At 42.1% G+C, this 14,707-nt stretch overlaps 1 protein-coding gene across 6 annotated transcripts in view; it reads right to left on the bottom strand.

The window, feature by feature from the left end:
* The window catches only part of LOC147124358 (transducin-like enhancer protein 1), a 128,463-nt gene that overhangs the window by 71,326 nt on the left and 42,430 nt on the right, over window positions 1-14,707 (bottom strand). For all 6 annotated transcript variants that reach the window (XR_015078118.1, XM_085985553.1, XM_085985543.1 and 3 more), the window contains one exon: window positions 12,660-12,676. Coding sequence is in view for 5 of the 6 variants with exons in the window: in XM_085985553.1 (XP_085841679.1) it covers window positions 12,660-12,676 (17 nt within the window). In the remaining variant the exon portion in view is untranslated. The remainder of the gene's footprint in view (window positions 1-12,659; window positions 12,677-14,707) is intronic.

Here is a 14,707-nt window from a genome sequence, read left to right as displayed (position 1 = left end):
AGCAGATGGGGCCTCAGTTTAACGTCTCATCTGAAAGACGGCACCTCTGACATTGCAGCATTCTTCAGCACTGCACTGGAGTGTCAGCCTAGATTTTTGTGCTCAAGTCTCTGGAGGGAGACTTGAACCCACGACCTTCTGACTCAGAGGCGAGAGTGCTACCAACTGAGCCACGGCTGTCATGGCTGGTGTATACAATACACTGGCTTTTTTAGACTATTGTGGGCAAATATATTGAGCACTTTTTTTGCACAGTATTTCACCAAGAGCTCGGGTAAAAGGAGAAAAAAATCAGGGTGGGATTTAACTGATCTTGAAACGCCTCTGACAGAGAATTTGGAACAGTCTATGAACTAGACCATTCCATCCGACTGGTAGATGGAGGCAAAAGGGAAAACAAAATAAGACTTCTATCCTCCTCTGCAATGTTGAAAAAAATCAATCTCGGGAACAAGTAACATTGAGCTACTATGAATCACTGAGTTCATTTACGCAAAAGAGCTGGTGAAGATTACTTATAATATTCCATTATTTAGCAATGTGTCAAGATGATTTGCTGTGTAATGCAGACAGGCGACTTTTCCCCAAGCACCGATACATGCTGCATTAACAGAATCAAAACTAAACCTGAAGTTTACGTACTGCAGTCCCTTAAAGTAGCTCAATGTTTCCATTACTAAATTAGCCAAGCAGGCCAAACACATAATTTTTCCAACTATTACTTAAAAAGCATTTTAATGCTTAACATAGCATTACTTCCTGTCATTGTGAACTATGTGGTTTGAAGCCTACATAATGGCTAATCTGGGCCCTCAAGCTGACTTTCTTGCCAACAGAATTCAAAAGAAAAACCTCAAGTGGCAAACGCAAATCATCTTTTGAAAGGAAAACCCAATCGTGCATCACAAGCAAGATGGCAGGCTCCCTAATGCGAATATAATGCCTATTATTCAGATATGTTTCCTCAGCTGCCACACCAATCCCCATGGGACCAATACTTTCCAGGCTGTAAGAAATAAAGGAAGCATGTCTGAAAAACAGACCTGAAGCCCATGACAACTCATTTATCCTCGCTAGCCTAACCCAAGCATAATGTGGTTAATGCACGAATAAGCTCATAGTGTTGATAAATAACTTGGTGCGCTGCACATTTAAACAATTAGATAGTCATTAAGCTCCAAATAATATTATGTGATAATTCTATGCTGCACCTGGTACAAATTATGACATTTTAATTCACCTACATACTCATTATGATATGCTTTATGCATGTGTGGCTAACTGCATCTTAATGAAAGAAACATAATATGGGAAAGAACAAAATATGTTCAAGCGTTAAAAGGATGTAATTTTAAAAGATGATCTTTATACACATGAGGAGAGCAATTAGGACAGTACAAAGCAAGCTAAGGATTTTCACTGGCGCATCATGGCCACATTTCAGTATGAAGCTGTGAACATTTGTCAGAGGGTTTTTAAGAGTAGCTTCTGTAAAATGTCATGGGCATTTTGTTATACAGGCACAAAACTACAGAGGTCACAAACCATTGCAAACTGAATTTCTTTCACATATGCAGAAAATTTAAGCTAATTTCCATTATTTTCTAAAATGACAATGGACTATCCATTTTGGGTATAAAAATGATCATGCCATCTAAAGGCACTGGGGTCCGTTTTCAGGCGCAAAATGGTTGGTATGCTCGAAGTGGGCCCCAAAATGCTCCACATGCCTCATTTGAATGGAATAGGTGAGCTACCAGCACTGACCACACTCCAGTGGCAGCTGATCTCATTTTTTTTTGTGGGGGGGGGGGGGGCGGGGAGAAAGGGAGGAAATCATTCTTCCCTGTCACCATTAAAAAAGAGGTACACTTTAGCTACAGGCACCTAGAATTAAAGATTCTCAAAATGGCAGACAGTGAAGAGGCTTCCCTCCCCCCACCCCCGGCTTTCGAATGTTGCCTTGGTGGTATAAGTGGAGGAGGTCGGCAGGGAGATGGAAAACCTTGTTCCACCCAGCAGGAGGAAAATCTCTGGGCAAGCTCGAGGGCAGTATCCTAGGCCCAACAACCTTCTGCTGCTTCATCTATGACCTTCCCTCCATCACAAGGTCAGAAGTAGGGTTGTTCACTGATAATTGCAGTGTCCAGCTCCATTTCCAATTCTTCAAATAATGAAGCAGTTCATGCCCGCATACAGCAAGACCTGGACAACATCCAGGTTTAGACTGTTAAGTGGAAATTAACATTCGTGTCACACAAGTGACAGGCAATAACCATCTCCAAGAGAGTGCCTAACCACCTCCCTTACATTACCATCACCAAATCCTTCACCATCAGCATCGAGGGTCACCATTGACCAGAAACTTAACTGGACCAGCCACATAAATGCCGTGGCTACTAGAGCAGGTCAGAGGCTGGCTATTCTGCAGCAAGTGGCTCAACTCATAACTCCCTAACATCGCTCCAGTACCTACAAGGTACAAGTCAGGAATGTTATGGGATTCTTTCCACATATCTGGCTGGGTGCAGCTGTAATAACACCCAAGAAGTTTGACACTATCCAGGACAAAGCAGTCCACTTGATCGGCACTCCATCCACCATCAGCATACAGTAGCTGCACTCAATGTTCCCGTTAAGCTGCACGGCCGTGCGGTGGTCTGGAGGTCCCATGCAGACCACTCACTGGCTTTTACATAGGAGAAAGTGCACATGCGCGAAAATCTGAATGGACCACAAAGCCAATTAAAGGGGCCGCGCACAAAAAAAAATTACACGGAACATTGGCTGCTGGCTGCAATGTGTACTATCTACAGGATGCACTGCAGAAAAGTAGGACCTCAAAGGTAGTAATCTCTGGATTGCTACCAGTGCCACGAGCTAATAAGTTTAGAGAGAGTAAGATAGATAAGCTAAATACGTGGCTTGAGCAGTGGTGCAAGGGAGAGGGATTTAAATTCTTGAGGCATTGGAACCAGTTCTTGGGGAGGAGTGACCTGTACCAAGGGGACGGTCTACACCTGAACTGTGAGGGAGCCGATGTCCTCGGGGTAATATTTTCTAGGGCGGTTCGGGAGGATTTAAACTAATTTGGCAGGGGGATGGGAACCTATGTAGTGGAAAAGAGGGAAGTCATATGAAGTTAGAAATAGATGGTAGAAAGGTGAGAAGCAATAAGCAAAGGAGAGAAACACAAAGGGCCAAACTAATTCATAATGAGAGTGTGAAAAAAGCAAGCCTGAAGGCTTTGTATCTTAATGCTAGAAGCATTAGGAACAAGGTGGATGAATTAGTTGTGGAAATAGAGGTAAACAAGTATGATTTGATTGGGATTACAGAAACGTGGCTGCAGGGTGGGCAAGGCTGGGAACTTAACATCCAGGGATATACAATATTTAGGAAGGATCGGCAAAAAGGTAGGGGAGGTGGGGTCGCATTGCTGGTAAAGGAGGGGATTAATGCAATGGAAAGGAAGGATATTAACTCGGATGAAACGGAATCTGTATGGGTAGAAATGAGAAATAGCAAGGGGAGGAAAACGTTAGTGGGTGTGATATATAGGCCTCCAAATAGTAATATGGAGGTGAGGGAAGGCATAAAAAGGGAAATTAGAGAAGCGTGCGATAAGAGCACAGCTGTCATCATGGGTGACTTTAATTTACATATTGATTGGACTACCCAAATTAGTAAAAATTCTGAGGAGGAGGAATTCCTGGAATGTTTTCGGGACGGTTATCTGGACCAATATGTCGAGGAGCCGACTCGAGATCAGGCCATTTTAGACTGGGTATTGTGCAATGAGAAGGGACTTATCAGCAATCTTCTTGTACGAGGCCCCTTGGGTCAGAGCGATCATAATATGATCGAGCTCTCAGTCGAGATGGAGAGTGAGGAAATTGAATCAGAGACTAAGGTCCAGAACTTAAATAAAGGGAATTACGAGGGTATGAGACGGGAATTGGGTAAGATTGATTGGGTGGTGTTTCTGGGGGGATTGACAGTGGATAGACAATGGCAAGCATTCAAAGATAGAATGGAAGAATTCCAGAACATGTTTATACCGGTTTGGCATAAAAATAAACCTAAAAAGGTGACTCAACCGTGGATAACGAGGGAAATTAGGGACAGCATAAAATCAAAAAAAAGGGCATATCAACTGGCAAAAAAAAGCACCAGACCGGAAGATTGGGGGCAGTACAGGATACAGCAAAAGAGGACAAAGGGATTAATCAGGAAGGGGAAAATAGAATACGAAAGTAAACTTGCAGCAAACATAAAGGCAGACTGCAAAAGCTTTTATCGGTATATCAGGAGGAAAAGACTGGTAAAATCCCAAGTCGGTCCCTTGCAGTCCGATTCGGGAGAATATATAATGGAGAATAAGGAAATGGCAGACCAATTAAACTCATACTTTGGTTCTGTATTCACAAAGGAGGACACAAATAACCTCCCAGGAATATCGACAAACATAGGGACTAATGAGAGGGAGGAGCTGACAGAAATTAGTATCTCTAGGGATATGGTGTTGGGTAAGTTGAGGGGACTGAAGGCTGACAAATCCCCGGGGCCTGATAAACTACATCCTAGGGTACTTAAGGAGGTGGCCCTGGAGATAGCAGATGCTCTAAGGATCATCTTCCGGAACTCCATTGACTCGGGAACAGTACCCGTGGATTGGAGGGTAGCTAATGTTACCCCAATATTTAAAAAGGGGGGTAGAGAGAAAGCAGGGAATTATAGACCAGTAAGCCTTACATCGGTTGTGGGCAAAATGCTAGAGTCCATTATTAAGGATAAAATAGCGGAGCACTTGACAAATGGGGAAAGGATCGGACAGAGTCAACATGGATTTACAAAGGGTAAATCGTGTTTGACTAATCTGCTGGAATTTTTTGAGGAAGTAACTGGTAAAATAGATGGGGGAGAGCCAGTGGATGTGGTGTACCTTGACTTCCAGAAAGCCTTCGATAAGGTTCCACACAAAAGATTATCATGCAAAATTAAGGCTCATGGGATTGGGGGCAAAGTATTAACGTGGATAGAGAACTGGCTGGCGGATAGAAAACAGAGAGTTGGAATAAACGGCTCGTTTTCGGAGTGGCAGGCAGTGACCAGCGGGGTGCCGCAAGGATCTGTCCTGGGACCCCAGCTGTTCACAATATATATAAATGATCTGGATCAGGGAATTGGATGCAATATTTCCAAATTCGCTGACGACACTAAACTAGGAGGGGTGGGCTCTGATGAGGATGTCAGGAGGCTACAGTGCGATTTGGACAGGTTGGGGGAATGGGCGGATACGTGGCAGATGCACTATAATGTGGATAAATGCGAGGTTATCCACTTTGGGGGTAAAAACAGGAGGGTGGATTATTATCTAAATGGCAATAGATTGGGAGATGGGGAAGTGCAGAGGGACCTGGGTGTTTTTGTGCACCAGTCACTGAAGGAGAGCATGCAGGTGCAACAGGAGATTAAGAAGGCAAATGGTATGTTGGCCTTCATATCAAGGGGGTTCGAGTATAGGAATAGGGATACCTTACTACAGCTGTACAAGGTGCTGGTGAGACCGCATCTGGAGTATTGTGTACAGTTTTGGTCGCCCCATCTGCGGAAGGATGTTCTTGCCATGGAAAGAGTGCAGCGGCGATTCACCAGGCTGATACCTGGAATGGCGGGAATGACCTACGAGGAGAGATTGAATAGTTTGGGCTTGTACTCACTGGAGTTTAGAAGATTGAGAGGGGATCTCATCGAAACGTATAAAATTATGGCAGGCCTGGACAGGCTGAATTCAGAGAGAATGTTTCCAATGGCCGGGGAGCACAGAACCAGGGGCCACAGTCTAAAAATAGCGGGCAAATCATTTAAAACAGAGATGAGGAAGAATTTCTTCACTCAAAGAGTGGTGAGCCTGTGGAATTCCCTGCCACAGAGGGCTGTGAAGGCTAATTCAATAAATATTTTCAAGAGAGAATTGGATATATTTCTGAAGGCTAAGGGGATTAAGGGTTACGGAGAAAAGGCGGGGACGGGGTACTGAACTGGTAAGATCAGCTATGATCTCAGACGAAGATCAGCCATGATCTCATTGAATGGCGGAGCAGGCTCGAAGGGCCGAATGGCCTACTCCTGTTCCTATCTCTATGTTTCTATGTTTCTATGTTAACTCACCAAGGCTTCTTTGGGAGCACCTCCACCACCTAGAAGGACAAGAGTAATAGGTGCAATGGGAACACGATTACGTCCAGGTTCCCCTCACGAGTCTGACTTGGACATACAATCATCATTCCTTCATTATCGCTGGGCGAAAATCCTAAAACTCCCTACTAAATAGCATTCTGGGAGTACCTACACTACATGGACTGCAGCTGTTCAAGAAGAAAGCCCACCATCACCTTCTTGAGGGAAATTAGAGATGAGCAATAAATGCCGACCTTGCCAGCAACACCTATATCGAGAGAATGAAAAAGAAAAAGCTGCCTGACACCAGTAGGCAGAGATGACAGAGCGGGCGAGCAACAAAAGCATCACACCGAGGAACTGGCTGCAATGCAGAAAAAAAAGTTTAATGACCTGACAAGGCTTGCTAAGGTTAAGATTCCTAACTCCTACCTCATTACTCTCTGCTTAGCCCTGCACTACCTGCTGCCCCAGTAATCGCAACTCTTCCCTCCCCCAATATCCACTCTCCTCCAATCACTTCAGCACTTCTTCTGCTTTTACGATAACCATCTCAGCTATTACTTCCCTCACCTCCTTACACCTGTGCCATGTTTCAATCACCAGCGACATGCACATCCTCAAACCTTCTCACTAGGCGAACACTAACACACTTCCTTCTTTCTTGCAGCACAAGCTTGCACACAATAAGGAGCAGGCAAGCACAGGAGGAGGGCGAGTGTCCATCCACATCCTGCCCCCATTCAAAGACAGCGTGATGGACATCATGGGCAGTGGGCATGTCAGGAGCAAAGCCCCATGGAAGAGGCTGGAGGATCCGTCCTGCAGGGTTTTTGGCCATCTTATCCTCTTTCCCATTTTGCTTAAATCTCACCCCCACACACTATGCATGACAAAATGCTGCTGCTTTCAGCAGCCACTCATCGGTCTCTGTGTACCTTTGCCATTAAATGCTAACCATTTTGTCTCTCTTTCCTTTCAAGTCCACCAGCTCTAAACATTCCAGGGGCAGCAGAGGAAGAGGAGGACAACCCTCGTGAAGGTGAAGTGCCACTCAACTGTAACTTCACAAGCACCAGTTCAGAGACCGGCAGCCTGGGTACATTAGAGCGTCAGCTATAGGTGTTTGCATTGGGAGATTCACCATGCACAAAGGACCCAGCAGCAAGGCATGGGAAAAGGATGGCCCAGGAAGCAGCTTGCCAGAGGAAGAGCCCATATCCTAGCCATGTTCTGGGAGGCACAAATGAAGACTCCCAGGCCCAGCATACCTAAAGAACTGATCTTACACCAGGACCTTTTAAGCACACTTGCCTACCTGCTAGTGAGCTTGCGCAGCGTCAGAGAACATGTAGGATCCAGTTCCAACTTATATGGGGTCGTTGCCCACGGCATCGAGATCGTGTAGTCAACTATGGAATGAGTGGTCTGCTCTATGAACAATGGAATGGAGCACACAAAGATTGAACTGCTGGTGGCAGTTCAGATAGCTTTGCTGGCCGCTCAGACTGCAGTTATCTTGGCTCTGGGGTCCAGCATCTCTTCAGCTGTTCAAAGCATGGAGGACCATGGATAGAGGCTTCCAAACCATCACTTCACACCTGCACTCATTTTTGCAGAGCAGTGGGAGTGCTGACACACAGCTCCGAGAGTGGCATTGGCTCCATGGAAGAGGAACATACTGTCCTCGGCACGGAGGACAGTATGCCTACTCCCTCATTAGTGCTAGACATCTAGCTGAGCCAGCCTGCCCCAGTCAATGCCAAGACACTGCAGTCTACAGCCAGAACTGTGCGGGATGGCTGACCTCAACTGCCCTCAGTCGAAGCAGCCTTCCACGAGGTTGATTTTTATTTCTCTATAGTTAATTAGGCAATTCAGGAGAGAAGAAGTATGCTGCAGTAGTAAACTTTTTTTTTTTTTATTGCTGTCGAGCTTAATATGGTTAGCAAAGTAACAGCAACACATATGAAGTTGTACTGCTTGAAGGCATTCAGATGGTGGGTGTAAGGACTGGATGAGCTAGGAAAAGGTACTTTTGATGCATTGGGAGGGGTGGCGGGGGGGGAAAGAGAAGGATTCTTTAATAAGTTGCTGCCTTATATTTATGTAGCTGGCAGCAGTGCTGGGCATTGCTATTCCTCTGCATCTGCCACTTCCTCATCCCTTCCTCAATGTTCCTTCTCCGGTTCTTCGGCTGAGGGTAGCTCCAATGCTTACGAAGTTGTGCCATGTGCATCACTCTCAGCTGTATTAAAGGATGCCTCCAGGGCCACCCAGACAGCGGAACCTTTGCTTTAAAACGGCAATCATCTGCTCCCTTCGGAGCTCTTGCTCTCACATGATTATCTTTATATCAGCACTCCATGTCTGTGCTTGGGATCCTAACAGGAGTCATGAGTCAAAAAGTAAGAGAACACCATTTGTTCGCAAGCAGCCATCCTTCCACTAGACGGTCTGAGTGGGGGAGAAGGGGTATTGCAGACTGGCACAGGATAAAATAAGCATGGCTGCTTCCAGTAAACTGGGCACAAACCTGAATGATTCACTGCTTATGGCCACAAATAATTGGACATACAATAAATAGAACTTCCTGTTGTGGAACATTACAGATCCTTTATAGGGAGCTCACAGGGCTACAGAAGTGTCTTTTATGTTGCCATGGATCTTCAGAAATCCAGCCATTTGAGCAAATACCACAGCACTTTACTGCTGCTTGGTAGCCTCATGGGAAAGGTGAAGAAATCTTGGTGCTTCGCAAGGAGTGCATCTGTCACCTGCCTAATTCAAGTGCGCACAGCAAACTGGGTGTATAGTCTAGAATAACCTAGAGACAAGAGTTTAGAGTAACTGTGAATTTAGTAGCTATAGGCATTGCTGTGGATGCCTTGGTACTGGGCCCTTATCCTCCGTGCAACAGGTGACTGAAATCACAAGCCACTTTGCAAGCACCTCCACTCCCCTCCTGGGCCTAAAATTTCTTTAATTTTTTTTTCCCTTTTGCAAATCAACACATCCTCCCAACACCCAGTGCCACGACTTATATAACCCAAAACCTCAGCCTCACACCTACCCTTGTCCAGCGTTTAAAAATCAGTGACTTCGACCAAAACCCATCTCCTACTTCTGCCAGGCACACAGCCAACCCCCTCATCCCCATAAGCATCAATGTGGTTGATCAAGTCAGCAATGGTTGGATATAAAGTTGATTTGATTGTATGGCCTTTTGAAGACAAATATTATCTACAGTCTATAATATTAAAAAACAGAAATAGGAAGATGCTTAGAATCATCATCACTGAGGAAATTTGACCATAAATAAAGCTAGAAAATGAAAGACTGGAGTTTCACATTCAGTAGGCAATGTTCAGTTGAAGAAATGAGGCTTTGAAACTATGCACATAAATTTCCATTGCTCTAATCAAGAGTAATGGAAACCTGGGGGTGAGAAATAAAAGCAGCTAGTGTGAAACATTAAATTCTAGGAGGAAATGGTTAATTGGTCCAACAAACCCATTCCTTTTAAACAGGCACCTACCCACTTTCTCAACACATCCCTCAGTTTGGTCTTTCCCCAAAAAAGCATAGAATTATCTCTTGAACCCACTTATACAGTTTACTTCAATGGCTTTCACTGGCAATTTATATTACAATTTAAGATAATCACAAAATTAAAAGGGATGTTACAAAAAAAAGTTGCAGTGATCAGGATGTAGAATTCTTTGGTTCAAACTCTTGTTGAAGCAGTGTCCATAAATTGTTTTAAAAGTGAACTATATAGCCGCCCAAAAAAAGGAAATGTTAAAGCGTGTAAGAAGTGAGCAGTGAAGTGGGATTAGATTAGGTCACTCATGTGGAAGACACAGGGATTTGGGCCAAATACCACAGAAACACACTATGATTCCAATCTAATATTTGAGCAATGCAGTTTTGCCTGACATTTCTCAACCTCAACTTTATAAACTGCTGACTTGTCATATTTGAGCTCTTCACCAATGAAAAAATTGTTTTGTAAATGCTCTTCATAATTTGGGAAGTTTTAAGTCATTTCTTGATCTCCCTGGAGTTCAGATGTGCAGCTCAGTTTAACCTGGATTAGGGCCTTGTAACCTGTCACTTTTGACTGTAATTTGATTTAGTGGTGATGTTTGGGTTATTTGCTTCAACTTTTCTATATGCCAACAACATCAGCATAATTGCATATCCTTTGCAAAAATGTATTATACTGTATAATGTTGGCAAATGATACAAAATCTACTGCAGAATAAACACATGCACACCCGGTAAGCATTACCTCAAAAATAAACCAAGCAATGTACCAACCCTTGATGGGCTATGTTTCCACAAGTTCTGCAGAGTACAATGCTGTTGAACTTTCTCCTGCCCACAACTGCTGCTGTGTCAGGCACTGCAGACATTTTCATTTTTTTGCTTTCACAGTATGATCTCTAAACAGTGGGAGAGCAAATGATAAATGAATACCTGAGCTAAGTATGACAGATGCACCAGTACATTCATTAAACTCTCTCGAGGTAAACATGGACATCAAGTGCTTTGTTAAGTGTAGCCACCTAAACCTGTGTCAGGTCCAAGCAGCTCAAGCTTGATGGATCGTTTTGGATTTAATTAAATTCACTAGGCAATTTTAGCCATAATGAAAGACAGCAAATCAAATTTCAAGCTCAAGGGAGATTTAGTCACAAAAGGAAATCAAATGGTCATGGGTTTGTGTGAATTCCTATAAAAATGCAGTCTTTACCAGGTTTCATGCACTACATGGAGCAGTCAATATTTCTCACATTAGGAAACAAATGAGAAATCACACGACTGGAGCAGCACTTAGAAGGTTTTAGGTCATCAGTGTGAAACAATTCCCATTTAAATTCAGGAGGTACCAAAATGTAATGGCCTAAATGTGAATCCAGTACAATTTCACTACAATTCAGGTAGACATTTTAATACAACGGTATGTAAAAAAAAGAGCAAATATCTGTCTGGTGGAATCTTTGCACTGTTAAACGTCATTTTTGATTTACCAATCTCAAACTATTTTAAGCAGCAACCATTAAATGCACTACCCCTCCTAAATAGCGCAAGATCATACGTATGGCTCCTCTACAGCTTTGCCTTTGGCAGCAGGTAAATGAGGCTGTGCTGCCACCTCCGGACCACGTTAAGGGATCCATATTACCACTTCAGAGACCTTCATTTTACTTTGGATTGCAGGCAGAGTGGTCAGTCTGCATAGATGTATAGACAAACAATGCAGTTTTCCACTTTAGCGTGTACAGATCTTCCCCAGTCACAGAGGAAAAGCACTATGGCCAGGAAGAAAGCCCCAACAAATTGCGACTTCCAAACGACTGCATGCAGACATTGCCGTCTTTAGTTGCTCTGGGTTGCGGAATCTTATCCACAATATAAACGGCATCAGCCGCCTCACATACTACAGTTTCTTCTTGAAGTGGTTATGTAATATCAAATGGGTGCTAGGAAGTTACTCAGCAAAAAATAAATAGGACATACAAGCAACATCAAAGTTCTTTTTATGTGACAATGGAATGGCCCTCAAATTTTATCCTCAATTGTAAGTTTGTTTGATAGAATCACCAAGATTCCAAAATGTCCCTGATTTGTATATTCATGTCAATTTCATTAACCAGGTCCTGAAAGGCCAACTATAAACAAATTGACGAGAAAACAGAAGTGCATTTGAATTTGCAACTATACACAAATGGTGGAAAATTAGATTTAACTATCTTATTTTTGCCAGCAAGATAAACCTTCATGAACTGCCAATTAAAAAAGTAAAATGCTCAAGCACCATTTATGTGCAGACTCAACTAAAATACAGTAGCCATTTCAGTTACTGAAATTACACTGTTTATGTAGCACTTTCACAAACTGGTGGAAGAGACAGCCATTGTAAACGGGAGCCGAGTCACCAATTTGACATTCATGTAACTCTAAACATATTTACTTGCCAGATTTGTAATTGAGCTGCCAATGCACATTAAAGTTGGTATAAACTCATACATCTCCAAGAGTACAAAATCAACAGTACAGATATGGGAAGCTTACCCAAAATTTGTATGAGGCACCATCAAGTGAATTCTCCTTCCCCATAACTTTTTACCATTGGAAGCACTGATGGTATGTATCGGTCAGGTAACTTATTTGATGCACTGCAGTAATCAAGTATAATTAAGGAAGGAAAGGGATATAAAATGGAGGGGAGGGGAGAGCAAATACCCATCCAGTTTGTGTCACTTGAGATCCAAGAGTAAACAGGATTCTAGTAATTTTTAAATTATATAGAGATTGCATTAGTTATTTCAAAGAGAAATTGGCAGATGTTATAATGAAATAATTTATATGTTTTTACCTGCTCCCATTTGATAAACATTTTGCCTTACTAGCTGGTCGTTTAAAAAAAATGGAAAGATAGTGGAAGTGGGATATTCAGAAGTACTTACTGTGCCTGGGTCCCTCTCTGTTTCCACAGTAACCACAAAATGCATAGATATGGTGGTTCAGATACAAAGGCAAAAAAAGAAACAAAGAAAAAGAAATTAGAACGCAAGTCGACAGATGCTTTCACAACAGCTTTTATTCATTCAATTCATTGCACATTCCTAATACATTTTCCTTTTAAAAGTTCCACTTGTACTTTAACATTATAGGTACAACAGTTCTTTGCATACAACCCCTGGCCTTGGAACCAATGACAGAATAAATTACTGCTGGGTTATTAAATTAAAATGGCAACAAGAGAATTATTCGGCAAGTGCAATTCTTATTCATTAAATTAAATGGATTCACAGCACATCGATTCTCAATACAAGATTTTTTATATAAAAAGAGAAAACTGTTCAATTTAACAGCAAAATGATTTGACATGATTACAGCTGAAAACCTCGCAACATCAAGCTTTTTTCCTCTCCCTGTACACATTTTTCAAAAAAAGATAAACAGTATGGGTGGTTTTCTGGTGATGTCATTGTCCATCAAAACTTTTCTGGTTATCAGTAGTAGTAAAAGTGCTGTGAGTAATAAAAAGATGAATAAACTGCAGTAAGAATATGAGCCGCTCCCTTTTTGTTTCTTGCTAGTGCAGAATCCACTATACATGGTTAGGTGAAGCGAAGAAAATTGCACAGTGTGGCCCACTTAAGTTCAGGCCAAGTCTGTTTAGGCTCAAAACAGTTTTTCATTTACAAAAGAAAAGTCTACAGTGTATATCCTGCCCATCCTAAGATCACTATGTGAATTATGCTTTACAGTTGCTGGACATTTCGATGGAGGAGAAAAAGAGGAACAGGAAGTAAAGAGAGAGATAGAATCAAAGTTTGTCTTTGCTTATTTTAGTTTAGATTAGTGGAGGAAACTAACGTTTTATTTGGCTCAGTGCATGAATTGCGCTTTTCCACACCTTTCCAGCATCTCTTCAATACACAATACATACATAACATTCTCATGATACAAAAAAATACCATTAGCATCACTCCATCTGTCACCATTAGGAGAACATAACTGTTAAATACAAATTTTGAACGCCTAATCCAACAATGCTGTTAACTGTGAGGAAACAAAGATTTCAAGTAGGTGTGGTTTCTGATTTCTTATTGGGGGCAGAGGAAAAAAAAGAGAAAGGATGGGGTTACGAGTGTAGGGTTTCAGGTAGTTGGCTGTGCAGAATATTTGTTACAAAAAGGACCAAACATGTAGCAAGGAATGATATGTGGCCGACAGTGACAAAATTGTTAGACATCTTGCACGATGAAAGTGTCTCTTTGCGATAACAATCTTGATTATCTTAAGCTAAACTACAAGTGACCTATTTAGTCTGTTCTCTTGACTACTTTGGATCTAGTCAGTATAGGAAAAATGCGACTTGATTTATACATGGCTGAGGTTTATTCTAGATTTTTAAAAACAATTTCCATATATCTGGCATCGTCCAGATCACAGAAAACCAAATAACTTGTGCCTGCTCATCATTACAATCATGGAATCCATCTTGTAAATCAAGTTTTGATGGAAATCATTTTCTATTGAATTTCAACTATTAAGACTATTCCCAATTAATTAATGAACCATCTGTTAATAAACACAAACAAAACAGATTACTATTGACAAAGCCATTGTGCATTATTTGAGATAGTTACTTCAGCTAGATTTTTTTAAATCCCATTGATTAGATAACTGAAGTCACTGTTTGCGAAAGCTTTCTTTTAAAAAAAGACAAAATCATATTGCACTTCAAATTGCAAAGTTCACTTTTTAAAATATAGTTTATTAGATCTGGAAAGTTTGCATAGATATGTGGTGAAAAGATGCACTGCGATTTACCGTACTCACAGGAGTATACGTTTATGCATCATGTTGAGTAAGATGTAGACGTTTGGACACTACAGTCTGGTAGCAGGCTGCTTTTTGGGACAAGAAGCTAATGGGCAAGGGACTTATCCTGTATTAGCTTTGATGAATAGTTGATCTTTAAGAGGTTTAGAATGTCATCACC

This window comes from Somniosus microcephalus, chromosome 1 (assembly GCF_052327205.1).
Source record: "Somniosus microcephalus isolate GS21.2 chromosome 1, FLI_Smic_1.0, whole genome shotgun sequence".
Lineage (NCBI taxonomy): Eukaryota > Metazoa > Chordata > Chondrichthyes > Squaliformes > Somniosidae > Somniosus > Somniosus microcephalus.
This window is presented reverse-complemented; position numbering and strand designations above follow the sequence as displayed.